This window comes from Notechis scutatus, chromosome 1 (genome assembly GCF_049901735.1).
Source record: "Notechis scutatus isolate UNSWTSFEM ecotype Mainland chromosome 1, rNotScu1.2, whole genome shotgun sequence".
Lineage (NCBI taxonomy): Eukaryota > Metazoa > Chordata > Lepidosauria > Squamata > Elapidae > Notechis > Notechis scutatus.
In genome coordinates, this window is record NC_142009.1 from 128,701,494 (window position 1) to 128,718,672 (window position 17,179).

At 35.2% G+C, this 17,179-nt stretch overlaps 1 protein-coding gene across 1 annotated transcript in view; it reads right to left on the reverse strand.

Annotated features, from left to right (window-relative positions):
• LOC113427714 (uncharacterized) overlaps window positions 1-17,179 on the reverse strand; it is a 92,730-nt gene that overhangs the window by 27,482 nt on the left and 48,069 nt on the right. Inside the window, exons 10-11 of the mRNA XM_087951576.1 lie at window positions 6,742-6,786; window positions 359-412 (exon numbers count right to left, since the gene is read on the reverse strand). Coding sequence (XP_087807702.1) covers window positions 359-412; window positions 6,742-6,786 — 99 coding nt within the window. The remainder of the gene's footprint in view (window positions 1-358; window positions 413-6,741; window positions 6,787-17,179) is intronic.

Consider the following 17,179-nt stretch of genomic DNA (forward strand, 5'->3'; position numbering starts at 1 on the left):
TGAGTCTGTCATCATAGAACAATGCCGCTGGGATACACCCACCCACCCCCCGAAAAAAAAACCTATACAAAAACCCCACGGATGGAGATGAGGGGAGGGGAAGAAGTAGTTGCAGAAGAGCAAAAAAGACAATTATCTTGCTTAGGTAAAACTCAGCAAGTAACATTTTCCAAGCAGTTGTTAATATTCAGACACATATTCAACGACATTTACACTAGAACACTGCATGCAGCCCCCTTAGTATTTCTTCTTTGTTCTTTTATTGTCAGCTATTTCTACTCTTCTTTTCGTTACCCAGGTCTTTAATTTTCACCTATCAATTCAATGTAAGCATTCGCATGTGAACACATATGAATACCTTTTCTCCCTTTGCACCAGTTATTCCACAATCGCCAACATCACCTTTTAAGCCCTATGGAAGAAGGAAAAAAGATGAGGGACTGTATTTAATATGTATTAAATTCTGTAAGTAAGAAGTATAGTAGTTAGGCTCCCACATTAGAAATTGGGACACCATGAGTTCTAGTTCTGCCTTAGGCATGAAGCCAACCAGGTTACCATGTTTCTTTTTGAAATATTTGCTTTATTTCATTTTTTAAAAAGAAATGGAATAAAAGTCACTCTGGAGACAACTCATAACTGTGGGTTGTATCCAGCTTGTTCATTCCCAGTTTTTAAAGGAGTATTTTAAATGTCACTTTTTAAAATAATTAAAAATTCACAAATGAAAATACCTCTATACCTGCTGAAACAAACATGCAATTCTTAAAAGTAGACTCATTAAATTTGTCATCCATCTAAAAGTATCCGTAAAATTACTAATTGGTTTTCATGACAAGTTTGATTGAGAAAAAAATGATGTTAAGATGATAAGCAACATCTCTCCTACTGAAGGCAGGAAACTTTGAATCAGAAAGTGTTCAAAATACTCATAATTGGACAATACTTTTTTTTTTTTTTTTTACAAAAGTTACATTAATTCACCATTTAGAAGAAATAGTTACAGTACATTAGCATTTAAGTAGTTTTTATTTATTTATTTATTTATTTATTTATTTAATTTGCCAATTGTTTACAAGATAATAAGTATAAATGTATACATAGTTGTGAATACATGAAATGGGTACATATAAGAAAAATAAGAGAATAAGAGAAACAATAGGACAGGGACGGTAGGCACGTTGGTGCGCTTATGCACGCCCCCTACAGGCCTCTTAGGAAAGGGGTGAGGTCAATAGTAGACAGTCTAAGGTTAAAGTTTTTGGGGTTTGGGGAAGAAACTACAGAGTCGGGTAGAGTATTCCAGACATTGACCACTCTATTGCTGAAGTCGTATTTCCTGCAATCAAGTTTGGTGCGGTTTACTTTGAGTTTGTATCTATTGTGTGCTCTTGTGTTGTTATGGTTGAAGCTGAAGTATTCATTGACAGGTAGGACATTGCAATGTATGATTTTATATACCATGCTTAAGTCAGACCGAAGGCAGGCGTAATTCAAGGTTTTCTAGTTCTAGAATTTCAAGTCTGGTGGCATAAGGTATTCTACAACGAGTAGAGGAGTGGAGAACTCTTCTTGTGAAATATTTCTGGACTTTCTCAATTGTGCTAATATCAGATACGTAATGTGGGTTCCAGACTGATGAACTGTATTCGAGTATTGGTCTAGCAAATGTTTTGTATGCTCTGGTTAGTAGTGTGATATTACCAGAGAAAAAGCTACGTGAGGATTAGGTTAACAACTCTTAATGCCTTTTTGGCTATGTAGTTGCAGTGGGCTCTAGCACTTAGATCATTAGAGGTGAGTATTCCAAGGTCCTTTACAGAGCTTGGGTCATCAACAAGTTCTTGACTATTCAGCTTGTATTTTATTTTCTGATTTTTTTGCCAATATGTAAGACAGAGCATTTATTTGTTGAGATTTGAAGTTGCCATTTGTTTGACCATTCTGATACATAGTCAAGATCTTTTTGTAGGGTAGCAGTATTGTCTGTGGTATTGAACAGCTTTACATCATCAGCGAAGAGAACGCAATTGCTCTTAATATGATCACAGAGGTCGTTTATGTAGAGTATGAAGAGAGTTGGTCCTAGAACACTGCCTTGGGGGACACCACTATTGACAGGTACTGGATTTGATAGAACGCTCCCGATTTTGACCATTTGTTGTCTGTTTGACAGGAATGCTTCTATCCAGTTATTCAGTTGTCCAGAGATACCATAGGATTTTATTTTTAGGAGTAGTTTGTCGTGTACCACTGAATCAAAGGCTTTACAGAAGTCTATGTAGATTGCGTCTATTGCTTTGCCCTGGTCGAGTTGTGTCGTCCATATGTTTTTGCAGTGTAAGAGTTGCAGATTACAGGATAGTTTTTTTCTGAAACCAAATTGTTTATTGGAGAGTAGGTTATTTGTCTCTAAGTGGAGGATGATGGATTGGTTAATAATTGATTCCATGACTTTACAGGTGACGCAGCATAAGGAGATTGGCCTGTAATTTTCAACTAGACTTGGGTCTCCCTTTTTGAAGATGGGGATGACTGTGGCTTGTGACCATAGGTTAGGCAAGGAGCTGGTTCTGAAAGATTTTCAAAGATTATGCTTAGAGGTTTGGCTATGGCAGTGGATAGCTTTCTTAAGAAGTAGGCACATATTCCATCCGGTCCAATAGATAGAGATGGTTTTAGATTGCGTAGTGCTTTTTCAACATTGTCTTCTGTGAAATCGATATGTATTAGATCATTGTTGTTATCTGTGGTACGGCTAGGAAATACTGGGCATGATCCATTGCTGTTTACAAATACTGAGCCGAAGAATGTGTTAAAGATGTTGGCTTTAATGGTGTCGTCGTTGCAGTCTTTACCATCAGGTCCTATCAAGGGAGGGATGGACCTTGAGTCTTTTAGTTTGTTGTTTACAAAATTGTAAAAAGCATGGGTGGAATTGGTGCTTAGAAGGTTTTCCTCTTGTTTAATGTGATAATTGGTGCATTCGGTCTTTATCTGGTGGCATAAATTTTTGTATCGGTTTTTGAAATTGGCAACGTGACCAGATTTGTTTTTCCGCCAGAGTGATCTCTTTTTGGATTGAAGTTTCCTTATTGATATGGGTAATCTGCTTTTTGTTTTGTTTTGGGAGTTGTTGTTGGTACATATAGTTTGATGACTCTTTTGACTTCAAGTAAAAATATGTTGTAATGGTCTTCAACAGTATTGCATCCAGTGAATAGAGATTGCCAATCAAGGGATGAGAGATCGTTGTGTATAAGATCATAGTTGCCTTTTTGAAGTTACAATTGGGGATTACATCATTGTGGTGATTTTGTGTGGACGTATGTTGAGACAAAATTCAATCATATTGTGGTCACTACTGGAAAAGGGTTCTTTAGTTTGTATTCCGTAAATTAAATTCAAACTATTGCAGAAGATGAGATCGAGGCAGTTGTTTAGTCTAGTGTTGTTGGTTACTAGTTGTTCCAGTCCCAGATTTGTAATAGCATTGTAGAAGGTTGTGTGTATGATTTCAGTTGTACAATCATTTAGGGTCCAGTCAATATGAGGTAGATTGAAATCACCAAGAAAGATAAAAGGGTATGGGCAGGATGTAGCCCATGTTAGTAATGTATTTAGCTTGTTTACATGTTCGATGTCATAATCAGGTGCTCTGTAACATAGTAAGAATCGAATTGTGATATTTAAAGATAGTTCACAGATGATGGTCTCAGGAAGAGCAAGCTTCTGGGTAACTTGGATATTTTTTAGATGTAAGGATTTTTTATAGAAGATAGCAACACCACCTCCTCTACGATTTTCACGATCTGATCGGTAAACATGATAGTCTCTTACTGTGGTAATGGAGTCGGGAGAGATGCATTGAGCCATGTTTCACAGACAAATATAATGTCGAAGTTAGCCATATTTAGGAGGATGAGAAATTCAGGTATTTTATTCACGAGGCTTCTTGCATTGAGTAGTTTGCATTTAAGGCCGGCAGTAGTTGGAATTGAGGTAGTTGGGGGCGTGCGTGCCTAGTCTTGGGTGATGGTGGATCGGTTGAGGTAGGGTTGTGGTTGAGGGTAAAAGCTGAGTATTGGGTTGCGTGGCTTACTTTTGATACAGTCAGCATGGTAGTCAATGTACAGGTCCTTCTCTCCATTGTCTAGACGGTTTTTGAGTTCAATGCGGAGTACATGGGAGCGGGCACGTTGCTGTATGGTTAGGTCAGGGCGGCAACGGAGGTTCTTATGGTTGGTGTTGGTTTTGGCGAGTGAGTTTATAGTATAAATGAATTTACGTTTGCTTGATTCATTTTTGCAAATGACTCTGCACAGGCGTGGGGCCACAGAGCCGTCACTGTTATTGAGCTCTCGGCCAATGCGTGAAATGTCAAGTATTTAAGTTACTTCAAATTAAATGATGGATTTTGATAAACCTGATTTTACATTTATGCTTATAAGCAATCGAAGAGTTAAATCAAAAGCAATATTTGTTTTGTCTGAAGAAGACAGACCAGGCAAAGAGAAATGAGTAGGGGAAAAAAACCTGCCTTATTGCCCATGCTTGAATAGCATAAATACAAATTACCCTATTCAGATTTCTGAATGGATTTAGATTTCTGACTGATTTTTTGTGGACTGTAAACAAAAATGGTTATGAGATTTCAGAAAGCAAATGGAATATGTATATAAACATACATATTTATCATGTTATTTCCTTTCAGGATGTGCGGTGCTATGCAGTGGGCTTGAAAGAAGTAAAAAAATACTTAGAAAAATAAAACAAAGTAGTTGAAATTACTTAATACTAGCAGCATTCATATAGTTCTCCATACCTTTCTATCTTTGCAAAACATCCTTGCTTTCTCCACATCCATATGCTTCTTTGTTCTTTACATAGATCATTTCCCTCATTCTGAGGTTCACATCAATTTTATTCCATTGCTGTTTTCTTGGACTGCTTCTTTCTCTCAATCCATTCACAATTTTTTCATAGATTTGTTAAGCAATTCATTTGGTATGATTAATTCAATGTTTGTACCCAATCCACGTTTACTCCAGTCCATGCCCATTCCTTCTTGACCTGATTTCTTCTTCTTTTACTCTACTTCTTTAAAAATATTCCCACCCCATTCATTTTATTGTTATATTTCTTTTATGTTACTTCTTACTTAAAATTGACTCTGACTTCTATATACACAAATAAACAAAAGTATTCCATTATGCATAGCCAGTTTTACTTCTCTGAACATATTCCTTCTTTGCAAGAAACTACCTACTGCCTTTCTACCTACATTTCCTCATCTCAAAATTTCTCCATTCATTCAAAATACTGTATATGACAAGCAGTAATAATCATACATTGCTTTTGAAGTGCTTATTGCTTTATTTTATTTATTTATTTATTTATTATTTTATTTTATTATTTTATTTTACTTTATTTTATGTATGTATTTATATTCTGCCTTTATTATTTTTATAAATAACTCAAGGCAGTGATCATATCCAATACACCCTCCTATTTTTTCCATAATAAGAACCCTGTGAGTTGAGTTGAGAGACTAGCCCAAGATTATCCAACTGGCTTTCATGGCTAAAGTGGGATTAGAAGTCATAACTTCCTGCTTTCTAGTCTGGTGCATTAACCACTAGACCAGAGGTGTCAAGCTGGATTTCTTGCAGGGCTGGATTAGTATTGTAGTTGTCCTCCATGGACAACTGAGAGAGGAAACAGGATGGACGGCCTACTGCAGCACCCTGCTGGCCAAAATGGGCACAGGGAGCCGTGAGGGCCCTCTGCACATTCTGTTTTTGGTCTGGACGGCCTCCTGCAGCACCCTACTGGGCAAAATGGGGGCGGGGGTTGCAGGTTGCCCTCACAGGCCCCATTTTTGGCCTGGATGGCCTCCTGCAGCACCCTGCTGGCCAAAACAGGGCACAGAGGCCCCGTGGGACTCCCTGTGCCGTGTTTTGGCTGGCAGGGTAGTGCAGGAGGTCATCCAGGGTGAAAATGGGGTGCATGGGGGCCACCCATGGGTCTCTCATGCCCCATTTTTGCTAGCAGAGGCACTGCAGGCTGGTCCCTTCTATTTCCAGACTGGCCCCATGGGCCAGATATAAGCACCTTGCAAACCAGATGCAGCTCACAGGCCTTGAGTTTGATACCCCTGTACTAGACCAAGCATTTTATGAAATTTTCTGGGATTGCATTCTTTTGGTTTATGAAAAAATCAACTTAATAAAAACAATTATTTTTAGAACTAGAAAGGAGGATATTTTTTAAACTTTTCCATCAATCTCTTCATATAAATAAATTATCTGAAATAACCTTTTCTCTGATTCTGACAATGGATGATTCCACTGGATTAAACAGCCTGTTGCAGGAGACTAGAATGACCTGTTTCTTACAACTAAAAACACTTAGGCTAATTGGTGAGTTATCACGTTTTAGTGAAAGAAAGAAAGAAAGAAAGAAAGAAAGAAAGAAAGAAAGGAAGGAAGGAAGGAAGGAAGGAAGGAAGGAAGGAAGGAAGGAAGGAAGGAAGGAAGGAAGGAAGGAAGAGAAAAGAAAACTAAAAAGGATAGGAGAAAGAGATTTTCCCATTTCTTTTTTTAGGTGATTGCTTAACCAAATGGTCCAATTGTATAAATTTACTAAGCTGTTATTTCTTCATTAGGATTTTATGTACAATCACCTTTTACCTTGTGATTATCCACAAAGAAATTAAACAAAACATACATATCAACTTACATCCCTTCCAGGTATGCCTTCTATTCCTTTTTCTCCTTTTTCACCCTAAAAAGAAAGCAAGCAAACACCAATTAACATATGTACTTTGAGAAAATATCTTCTTGGAGATCATTGTAGAAATTTTTAATTGAAACTTCAGCATATTCTATACTCATTACCCACAATACTATATTTTTAATTTTCACCAATTTAATCTTATAATTTTTCTCATGGAATTAAAGTAAAAGAGTTAACAAAATGATTAGATAAAAGTGCAGCCAAATTTGTTAATGATGTTTGCACAGACGTGTACAATATTTGTTTCCATCTTCCATGGCATCATTCTCACTTCTGAAAAATAGGACTCTAGTTCATACAAATATATGGCACAATTGTTTTTATTATTCCAATAGCACCTGATAATATTTTACTAATTCAACTTTTATTTCCTCCTCTTTTCACTTTTCTTGTTAAGGTCAAGTCCTTGGCACCCACAGGCAAGTATGTATACCCAAAGTATGTGTCACCTCTCAAATGTATTCACTAGCCCAATATATGAAATGCTACTTCCCAAGATACAAGGGTGTGGAAAGTTGGTATCTAGAAAGGTTTGCTTACCTAAGAATTCAGTGGATGACATTCTATCTTAATAGTAAATTTGTTTATTCATTAAGACTTATTGAAAATTAAGTGTAGCTAGTACCATAGCCTAAGAGTTCTTCAGCATGTATTGAGGTCTAATTCAGGGGTCGCCATCCTTTTGGACCTTAGGGACCACCAAACTCATAATTTTAAATCCCAGGGACCACTAACCGGTTCCGTGGGCATGGTTTAATTTGTGGGTGTGGCTTGGTGGTCATGGGACTGGCTGGGCATGGCTTGTATATAAATATTATAAATATTTTTATAAATATTGAATTTTTTATAAAAAAGAGCAACTTTTACCCAAAATCAGGCAAAGCAGGCAGGCAGATTGAATTGCTCACAGAATCACAGATTCATTCAGAAATCTATCTATCTGCCATCGGCTAGTTTATTCTGTTACATAAAATTTGCTTGCCTTCTGCACTGAATAATAGAACCTTCAGTCCTAAGGGAGGTTCGGCTGTGCTTAAAAGCAGAGCCGAAGATCTAAAGATTAGCTAGAAAGCAATAAATTCAACCATTTCCTGCTTCCTAGCTAATCTAAATCTCCCAGCACAGCAGAACAGCTGATGGTTGGAAAAAGGAAAAATAGCAATTTAGTAGGCAAGTTTGCTGGGTAAGGAGTGAGTGGGCAGGGAGGGTTCCCATGGGCCATGTGAGTGGTGCAGCCTTCTGTTTCTGCGCAGCCTGGATTAATTGTTTTGGGGGGTGCTCTGGGGGTGAGATTTCTTTGTGGCCCACCAAAATTTCCTCATGGCCCACTGGTGGGCCACGGCCCACTGGTTGGCGACTGCTGATCTTATGAAAACGCCATACTTAAGAACTGCATGAAACTCCATCATGTGGAAAAAAATCCAAAATCTTAGCTGCTAGCTATCTGAAGTAATATTCATATTTTGTAGGTCAATAGAATGAGCTTGGACATCCAGATAATCTAGAAAGGCTGTATGGCTTGAATAAATACCATGCTGCTCAGAGAGAAGATGACCCCAAGTTTAAGATGACACTCATAAATTAAGAGTAGATAGATAAAAAATAGAGACAAAAATACTATGTAATTCCAGCTTTTCCACCTTGTCAACATTTTATACACCCCAGGTTTATGAAAAAGGCAAATTTATAAAACATCAATATTAGTGATTTCTAAATATTTCAGACTGATGTACCACAAATGTGGAATCCTAGTTTTCATTTTAAACCATCTGATGACTTGTATGTGAGAAAAATCAAAGGAAAATGAGAACAATATGCTAGGGAAAGAAAGAGAATAATTGAAAAAAAGTCAGAGAACAATGGAAGAAGAACCGTTAGAAGCTCTATGTGTCCAATAAATATTGCACATTTTCCTTCCTTTGTTTTATTAATTCTTCAAACAAATCCAGCCTTTCCTTTCCTTTTTCTATATATAATTCATAGTTTAAAGATCAAAGTGAAATATCTTTTCATAATTTATTATTGAATTCTTATATTGTTGTATAGTAAGAAATAACATAAACAATACAGCTTTCTCACAAAAGATTTCTTTTTCCCTCCCTATTTCCAATGCTGTACAAATCACCCCATTTATTAATCGCACCAAGAACATGCTATCAGGACTCCAACAAATCCACCCTCATTCAAATAAAAAATCTCTAGCCACATCTCAGAGAAAAGTAAATTGGATTATTAGAAGTTGCCATGTTGGCATATGACTGGGTGCAGCCGATACTAAATTACATCATACATTTCCCCCTTGACCCTGGTCTTTCCCTCACCCCCTGGATGGGACTTCTCCAATGGGACACATCCATGTCCAAGAGTCATCCATCATGCTCTCCAATAACCTTCTTATGCTCTGACAACTTTGGGCTGCCGAGGTGATTATCTAAGCATTTCAAGAATGCCTTGTTTTCCCCCACTCCCTTTTTCTGGCAGCTAAAAAGATCAAAGGAGTATCTTTTTAGTTGACACATGCACTTTTACATTTAATTCTCATAGTTCATATCTCATATCCCTTGTAATGCTGGTCTAAGGGATTGAGTCTTTCCAAAATCTACAAACAGGAGGGGGGGAACACCTGCCAACAACCTGATTATAACTAACAGATGGACTACTTGTAATTTTAGGTCACTTCTAGGACTAAATTCTATTATAAAATTGGCATTTTCAAAATTATCAATTTACAGCTCTGTATTAATTGGAACCATATTACTGTAATACTCAGTATTTCCCTCCAGATGTTTAAATTTAGCAAATCGGATTACTCAACCAAAGACATAGGCCTTTCAGCTTTTGTTCTAGTTTACAGACAGAATTCCAATATGTAGGTATTCCAGGTTGGAGAAATCTTCAGTGGTATTTATGCAATCTGGAAACATTTTCTCCCATTAATAAAACTGAAGTAAACCTTGTAAATAAAATATTAAGATGGATAGTGTTTTCTTTCCCCTTTATATTAGCAAAATACTAGGGAACTGGCAGATATGCAGGTCTTTGAAAGTGGATGATACAATCAGTCTCCAAGAGAAAACAAGTTGAGGTTGTTTTTATAGGTTCACACCATAGGGTCAATATTTAATCTTATCTATACTTTGATTTTTTATTTATTTGGTTTTTCTCTAAAAAGATTGAAAACTGAAGAGAACTAGCTAATTCCCTTTTCTGTTTATAGGTTGTGAAGAGCCAATTTTTTTCTGTCAGCAGATGACAAATGGAATTACTTTCGTAGAATGCATTTTTAAGACATCTATACTTTCTGGGGCTTTAGTAGAGCGATGCTATTTTTTTTTTTTAAAGACAAATTTGATTAGTTTTACGAAACAATACACAAACAATCAAGGCTAATAACATAAAAGATCTTTTCTAAGAAAACCAATAGAACATACAAAATAGTTCCAAATTGTAATATATATATTTACGTTATCTGTTCAACTTCATATCTTATCCCAACTTCTTTTCATTCTATTATCCAAATTATATTTCTTGCTAATTAGAATTTTATTGCCTTTCAAAAACAATACACAAACATACAAAACATAAAACATAAAAACATAAAACATCTTTTCTGAAAGCTGCTTGATCTCGGGTTAAAACTTTTCGCACAGACACAAATTCAAAAATCATATTTACTTTATATATCATTCCATATCTTATTACCATTTTCAATTTTCTATATAGCTACTTCCCTCTTTTATCTTTCTTATTTTTATTTTATTTATCTTATCTCAATTCAATTCATAATACTTATCATTCTTTGTCTGTTCTATTTCCAGCTATCCATTCATCTTTTCTCTTTAAATATACTTCTCCTGTACACTGATTGGAGTGACGCCTTTGACTCTTTCCCCTAACTTAATAATACTTAATATAACACTTAATTTATATTGGGATTCTGTTTAGTACATTCTAAAATTACACAATAAATTTTATGAGAAAAACAAAAAACAAAATAAAAGCATATAAAACCACTATCAATACCATTAAAAAGCTAATCATATATATTGATACTCATTTATATCTTAAACATTTTACTCTAAATACACATATAAAAACACAATCTTATGTACCTTCCAGAATCCCTTTTTCAATTAGATTTACCCATTGTCTCTAAATAAGTTTTGTTTCTTTAAATCTTGCTTCCCACCATTAAGGCTTCTCATCCCCTCCTTTCTCTCTTGCTTATTTTTCTCCTTGCCCTTTTTACCACTTTGTCTCTCCTCCTCCCTTTTCTTCTTCTGCTTACCCCCTTTCTGTTGTTTTCTAACCTTGTATCCACCTTTCATCTCATTTTTCTCTTTTTTGATTGTTTTTTCAAACCTTAAAATCCCCTTTTTTCTTTTCCTCTTTCTCCTCCTCCCCAAAAGGAACCCATTGTTCATCAAAGATGGCTTCTTCTTCTTCTTTGTCCCAGTCATCCTGCTGCGTAGTCAATTTTTCATAAGTGCATACCGCCATTTCTAGAAATTGAAAAAGAGTGGCCAAAGTATCTTTTCCATCTTGTTCTTCTTTTTTATATTTTTTATATTCAATTTTTAGTTCATCCACAAGCAATGCCATCGTGAGGCGAAAAACTTTTTCCAAAACAACCACCCAAGTATTTTTAATCAACAATTATTCCAAAAAGTTTCAAAGTCACCAAAGAATCCAAATAAACTATTTCTTTTAATACTTTTTTTTTCTTTCTTGTATTTCTCTTTCTGGGGTTACTGTTTAATCAAAAAGTTCCAATTAAAATATATCTTTCTTTAAAGTTCTAGGCAATCTCCTCCTTTTTCAAATTCTGCTCCAATTTATTTTTTTTCTCTCTCCCTTCCCACTTACAACAACAATTTTCCTTTAATTGTTCAGAAATCCATACCTCCAATACAGGTTTTCCGATTTCTTAAGTTGTTAAATCCAACGTCCAGGAATCCTTTATCCCTTGGCTTTATATGGGGTGGGAGAGTGAAGAAAAAAAAACCTTTCCCTTGACAGCTTTCTCCGCCGCTTTCCAATCTTCTTAGGGATACAATGTATCTTTCAGGCAATTCAAGCAATTCAGTTTCCAGGGTATTTAAATGTTGTTATTCTCCCGGCTCAGCCAGCACTTTCACTTCTCCTGTTTCTTCTTTCTCCTTCTTCCTCCAGCACAATCTTATCCAGCTGCCGGCTTCTTTGTGGCGGCCATTACTGACCGCCGCTCCACCGCCTTGAGAAAAGGAGGTTATGCCGGGTGGGGAGGGAGTCTGCGATACCCCCAAACCCCTCTCCGGATCCTCCCTATCTTCGGCTGCCTCTACGGGGCAGCCTTATCCTCCAGACCCGTCAGGATCGGAGGCACCAAGACGGCTAGCGCAACAGGGATCGCGCAGGATCGCGAATCCCCGCCGCCGCCAAAGCCTGGCAAACCGGAAGTCCTGCTATTTTTTTTTTAAGAGGCCAGCATGTATCATGTCAGGGATTACAACCATGTCAACTATACGCTAGCCTGGGAAGCTCATTCAGTTCAGTTCTGACTTCATAACTTCATTTTCATTTCATAACAGCTACTACTCTGCCTCTCAGTTCATATTCTTCACTTGAGTATTTGTTACATTTTTATTTCAAGATTGGTCAGGGTGGGGTTGGGGAGCAGTTTCCAAAACAACTTATTGTTTTCCCAGTGGGAGAAAAGCACATCTTCAGGAATGTGTGGGTGAGTTCTTAGATGTATAACAACATGTCCAGTGGTTGGAGAGATAATACAATATATTGTTGGAGAGATAATACAATATATTGTCCCTGAGGAAATGGTCTTCTAGGCAGGTAAGTAGTGTTATTCCAAACATTTGTTGGAAGTGCTATAAAGACTGCTGTAAGCATAATCTTGTAAAATTCTGCCGGAAGTCCATCTGGGCCTGGTGCCTTTCCATTATTTTGCTTCTTGAGTGCTTCAGTTAACTCCATCATCATTATATTGCTTTCTAACATTATTTCAATCTCTTTAGGTATCTGAGGTAAATTACCATTTTGTAAGTACTGTTTAACTCTTTCCTCATCAATATTCTCTTGCATATATAGTTTCCCATAGAAGTCTCGAATGATTTCCTTCTTCTCTTTACTACCATAGCAGACTTGGCCTTGGTCATCTGTTAATTGCAATATTTTCCTTGATTCTTTCTCCTTTCTCAATTTGCATGCTAACCATCTACCTGGTTTGTTTGCGTCTTCAAAGTAGTTCTGTTTAGCACCTCTAATTTTCTGTGCTAATTCTTCTTTTCTATTTGACCCATTTTATGTTTAACTATATCCATTTTTAGCTTGATGTCCTTTTTTCTGTGGCATTTTCTGTAGCTCTTTTTCAAGTCTTTTATACTCATCCTCTAAAGCCTTAGAGGCTAATCTTTTCTAGTATTTCTTTTCCTTGTATAGTCTATTATCAAGCCTCTAACATATGCCTTCATTGTATCCCATACATTCTGAATTGATGTATCTTCTTTTTGTTTTCTCTAAAGAAAAAGCCAATTCTTTCTCCATCCACTGTGTGAAGTCTTTTCCTTTAAAATAGTATTATTTAACATCCATCTAGATCTTCTTTTTGTCCTTTCCATTTAATTGTCATTGGATTGTGATCTGCCCAAGTATTTGTTTCAATATTTATTTCTTGAATATTAGTTATTAATTCTGTTGACATCCATATCATTCTGGACCATGATAAGTGTCTATTTGAATAGAAGGTGTATTGTTTAGTTTTAGCATTTCTTTCTCTCCATGTATCTTTTAAGTTTATTTCATCTACCATTTTAAAAAAAAGATTTAGGGAGAGTCTTTCTGTTTTGCTTTATTGTTTTCTGTGCTGTATAGTCCAATATATTGTCTACAATTCCATTAAAATCTCCCATCATAACTATATTAGCATAGTCCAGTTCAATTATTTTCATATGTAATTTTTTGTAGAATTCTTCTTGTTTGTCATTCGGAGCATAGATTGCAATCAGGAGTGTTTTCGTATTATTGTCCATTATTTCCACCATTAGTATTCTTCCGTCATCATCAGTATAAATCAATTTTGCTGGGATGGTCTCTTTAATATATAAAACCACTCCTCTTTTCTTACATTGTGTCAAGGAAGTAAATATTTTCCCTAGTTTTGGCTGTATCAACAATTGTTCATATTGTTTTTTTTATATGTACTTCTTGTAGACAAATTATATCAAATTTTAATTTCTCTAATTTATGAAAGGTTTTCCTTCTTTTAACGGCTGAGTTAAGTCCATTTATATTAATTGTAATCAGTTTTTTCTCTTCCACGGTTATATTTTGTAGTTAGGTTTAGCAGCTCTCGTAGATCTTAGTTCACGTTGTTCTTTGGCTTCCACCTTTCCACCTACTGCACCTTCTTCTTTTTCAATCGCCACTACAAGAATCGTTGAATCTTCTATTGCTCGAAGTTATGAATGAAGTTATGTTAAAGAAGAAGATACCTAAATCATGGTCAGAAGCCTATATTACACTTATTCCAAAAGAGGAGACTGATCCATTACAAATTAAGAACTATAGACCTATTTCTCTACTAAATGCAGATTATAAAATCTTTGCTTCAATATTGGCAGAAAGACTTAAAAAATACCTAAATAATTTTATTCATCCTGATCAAAATGGATTTCTGCCAAAGAGACAAATTAAAGATAATATGAGAGTAATCTTGGACACCTTGGAATACTATGAGGCACATCCTGAAAAACAAATGGCTCTGATATTTCTAGATGCACAGAAGGCATATCCTGAAAAACAAATGGCTCTGATATTTCTAGATGCACAGAAGGCATTTGATAATGTGAATTGGCGATTCATGTTATTACTGTTGGAACAGATGGGCTTTGCTAGAAAATTTATTCAAGCAATAGAAGCTATATACTATAAGCAAACGGCAAAGGTAATGATAGACGGAGAACTGACAGAATCTATCAATATAAGAAAAGGAACAAGACAAGGGTGCCCACTATCACCTTTGTTGTTTGTGTTAACTTTGGAAGTGCTAAACAGAAATATTAGAGATGAAAAGAATATAAAAGAAATGAAAATCAAAAAGGAAGAATTTAAGCTGCAAGCATTTGCAGATGATCTGGTTTTCATCTTAGAAGACCCTCAAGAAACAGCACCAAAATTGATAGAAAAAATAGAGACATATGGAAAGGTGGCTGGTTTGAAAATAAATAAAGATAAGACAAAGATCTTGACAAATTCTTGACAAAGAATATGCTATTAAGACAAAAGGAAGAACTATTGAAAATTCAGGTCACGAATAAGATCAAGTACTTGGGGATATATTTGACAGCAAGATGTAGTACACTAAAAGAGAATAATTATATCAAACTTAAACAGCAGATAGCGCTAGATCTGGCGAAATGGGAAAATTTACAACTCTCACTAATAGGGAGAATTTCAACAATCAAGATGAATATATCACCCAGAATTTTATATTTGTTTCAAACAATTCCAATTAGGCTTGGAAAAGATTACTTTGAAGATTTAAATAAAACTGTGTTGAAATATATATGGCAAGGTAAGAAAGCGAGAATAAAGTTAAAACTTTTGCAAGATGCTAGAATTAGAGGATTTGGTTTGCCTAATTGGGAGTTGTATTATCAAGCTACAAATCTGATGTGGGTTAAGGAATGGATAACCCTAAGAAATACTAGATTGTTGACTTTAGAAGGAAATGATTTGTTGTTGGGGTGGCATGCTTTTTTATGGTATAAAGGAACTAAAACACAGGGGTATTTTAGAAGACATTATATACGGGAGTCTCTGTGGTTAAACTGGGAGAAGGTTAAAAGACAATGTTATTTGAAAATTCCAGTCTGGTTAATGACTATTGAAGCATTTTCTTATCCTATAATATACAAAAAGGAACAAACAGTTAGATATGGTGAAATACTGAATGAAAAGGGTGAACTCAAATCTATACAAAAACTAGAGGAACAAGGTATAAAGATGAATTGGTTTTCATATGCGCAAATACATTCAAGATACAATAAAGATTCTAAAATGGAAGGTTTCTATGATAAATTGACTGATTTAGATAAGATTTTGACAGGTACTGTCAAAAAAATTGTATGGATATTTATTAGAAATTAAATCAGAAGAAGAACAAGTTAAAGAAACTATGATTGCTTGGGGGAAGAATTTTGGATATGGGATTGATTTAGAGAAATGGCAAAAATTGTGGTCTCAAAATTATAAAATGACAATGTCAACAGCATATAAAGAAAATTTGTATAAGATGTTTTATAGGTGGCATTTCCCCCCGACAAAAATAGCAAGAATGTTCAAGAATAAATCCGAAAAATTTTGGAAATGTCATCAGACACCTGGCTCATATTACCATATGTGGTGGACTTGTGCAGATGCTAAAAAATATTGGACTAAAATCCACATGTGGTTGGAAAAAAATGACAAAAAATCATGTAGACTTGAAACCAGAGATATTTTTATTGGGAATTTTACCTGAAATATATCATAAAGACTTGAAATATCTGATTGTAAATGTATTAACAGCGGCTAGGATTGTATTTGCTAAAAACTGGAAAAATGAGAAAATACCATCACAGGAGGAAATCATTAAGAAAATATTGGAATGTGCTGACATGAGTAGATTGACATTTGAAATTAGAGAACAAGAGGATAAACAATTTTATAAAATTTGGGATCTATTCTATCAATGGTTAGACAATAAAATACAGTAATGAAATATGTAGACTTTTAGAAAATAATAAATATATAAAGATGTACTTCTTTCTTATTATATCTACAAAATGATTTTAGGATAGATTTGGGATGATAACATGAACTGTTATAAAACAAACTAAGTAAATTATGATTATCTTGTAAAACATGAATGAATAAAGTATAGTCAAATGATTGATTAATAATGATACTAAGGTATTTAATTTTTGATTGAAAATACGACATTATATGCAATGTAATTGTAATTGAAGATCTACGAAATGGAAGCACAAAACAATTTGTAAACCAACCGGCACACTGTATGTATACATATGGAAGATGGCTTGATGTTTTATGTTTTGTTTGTTTATGTTTGTTTTTAAAAACCAATAAAAACTTTAAAAAAAAAGACTGCTGTAAGCATAATCTATTCATTTTTATTGTCATTTCCTCCCCAAAGAAGCAAATTCTTGCAGTTATTTAGCTAATGTACTGGACTTTTAAAATATTGAAATCCTATATTGACACAACTAATATCACTAGAGTTTGTTTCCAAATAAACATGAAACAGGCTTAGAGCCATGCTTTTTTCAAACAGAAGTAAATTTTGTAATCATTCCTTTTGATTTAGACCAAAACCCTCACAGGC